The sequence below is a fragment of the Notothenia coriiceps genome, unplaced genomic scaffold (genome assembly GCF_000735185.1).
Source record: "Notothenia coriiceps isolate Sejong01 unplaced genomic scaffold, NC01 NC01_scaffold00027242, whole genome shotgun sequence".
Classification (NCBI taxonomy): domain Eukaryota; kingdom Metazoa; phylum Chordata; class Actinopteri; order Perciformes; family Nototheniidae; genus Notothenia; species Notothenia coriiceps.
Window position 1 is genome coordinate 1 of NW_011359943.1, and position 1,561 is coordinate 1,561.

At 40.0% G+C, this 1,561-nt stretch overlaps 1 protein-coding gene across 1 annotated transcript in view; it reads right to left on the minus strand.

Annotated features, from left to right (window-relative positions):
- Window positions 1-1,190: 1,190 nt before the first annotated feature.
- agla (amylo-alpha-1, 6-glucosidase, 4-alpha-glucanotransferase a) overlaps window positions 1,191-1,561 on the minus strand; it is a 20,385-nt gene continuing 20,014 nt past the window's right edge. The window contains exon 19 of the mRNA XM_010785163.1: window positions 1,191-1,292. Within this exon, the coding sequence (XP_010783465.1) occupies window positions 1,191-1,292 (102 nt within the window). The remainder of the gene's footprint in view (window positions 1,293-1,561) is intronic.

Sequence of the window (1,561 nt, forward strand, 5' to 3'; positions counted from 1 at the left end):
GACTACCCCTACAGAGTACCCCCCTCCCTCCCCCATCAAGAAAAAAAGAAAAGAAAAGGCAAACAGCATAGATTCAACATTGATTCAATGTTGGCATTTCAAACATTAAATTCGACCACAATACAACGTTGATTCAAAGACATCTTTTCAACATTTAAGGTTGATCCACCATCAATCTTCAACCTTAACCAAAAATCTATATTTTTGACCATAATTCAACGTTGATTTAACATCTTTTGCTATCTGGGGGATTATCAGTAATTTTTTCAAAGTGACACAGACACATTGGATTAACCTATGGATTAACCTCCAGCCGCGTTTTTCTCGTTTTAATGCCATTGCCAATGACTTTTGATCAGAAAACAGCAACGGTAAGACGTTTCTCAGTTTTTGCTCCATAAAGCTCCATGTGCTGCATTTGCTTCCCATGTCGCGAGTTATGATCGCAGATGATACTTATATGTCTGGAATCTGTGGAATCTCAGTTTGCTAGTCGATATCTTGTGTGTGCAGTTTGGATAAGTAATAAAGTATTTATACCTAGAGTTCTGTGCTAAGTGCATTAGCATTTTTTTCGCTCAGGGCTCATTTAGACGCTTCTTGTGAGACTTGTGTTTTGTTTTGGTAAAAGTGGTTCATATTGTCAGTTAGCTGAGTTTCTTCCCGTTAAATGACACACATTCATCGTTTATTAATTGTTAAGAAGCCCTGAGACACAGTTTCGTGAAAAAAAGCTTGGGCTAAACAGGTTAAGTATGCTATAAAGTTAAGATGTATTATAAATTATATTGTCATCTGTGATGAAAGATTGTTAATTAGAAAGTCATAATGCATGCAATGTCAAACTGCTTGCTATAAACTTTATTTTTACTTTTATTAATATTAATCGTGTGTTCTTAAAGGACAAGTTCAGTTGGAAGTGGTATTATTTTATTTACGAAACAGGCTACAACAATTGGAAAATAGATGTGTTGCTTTCATTTAGTCATGAGCAAAACTGAGCTCCCCCAAGCATATTTAAGTTTTAACATTCCTATATGTTTACTGAGACTCAGAGATTTTGGTGTGTGCAGGAATATCAAACCCATTTCTATAGAAATAATGAACGATACATATTTATAATTTTATTTGACTCAATATACTGGCGGTGATGGTGTGATGACATGCGGCTAAATACAGATGCAGCAAACTCACTCAGGGTCCAGGGTCTTCATTCCCAAAGGCCCCAGCAGCTTCCTCTCAGCTATACCCAGAGCCTCCCAGGCCTTCTCCACAGTGAACAGCTCAGGAGCCTGTACACACACACACACACACACACACACACACACACACACACACACACACACACACACACACACACACACACACAGTCATTATTTCTCCTTAGCCCTTTCCCAATTCAAATGTTCCCCTCCTCGACTCCTCTCCTCGACTCCTGTCGTCGCGTCTTAGTCCCGCCCCCAGGAGATGCGAGCGGAGGAGTCGAGGAGGGGAACCGAGGAGAGAGGAGTGGAGACGTCCATTAATGACAGGAGGCACAGCAGTACTCTTTCTGATGGGC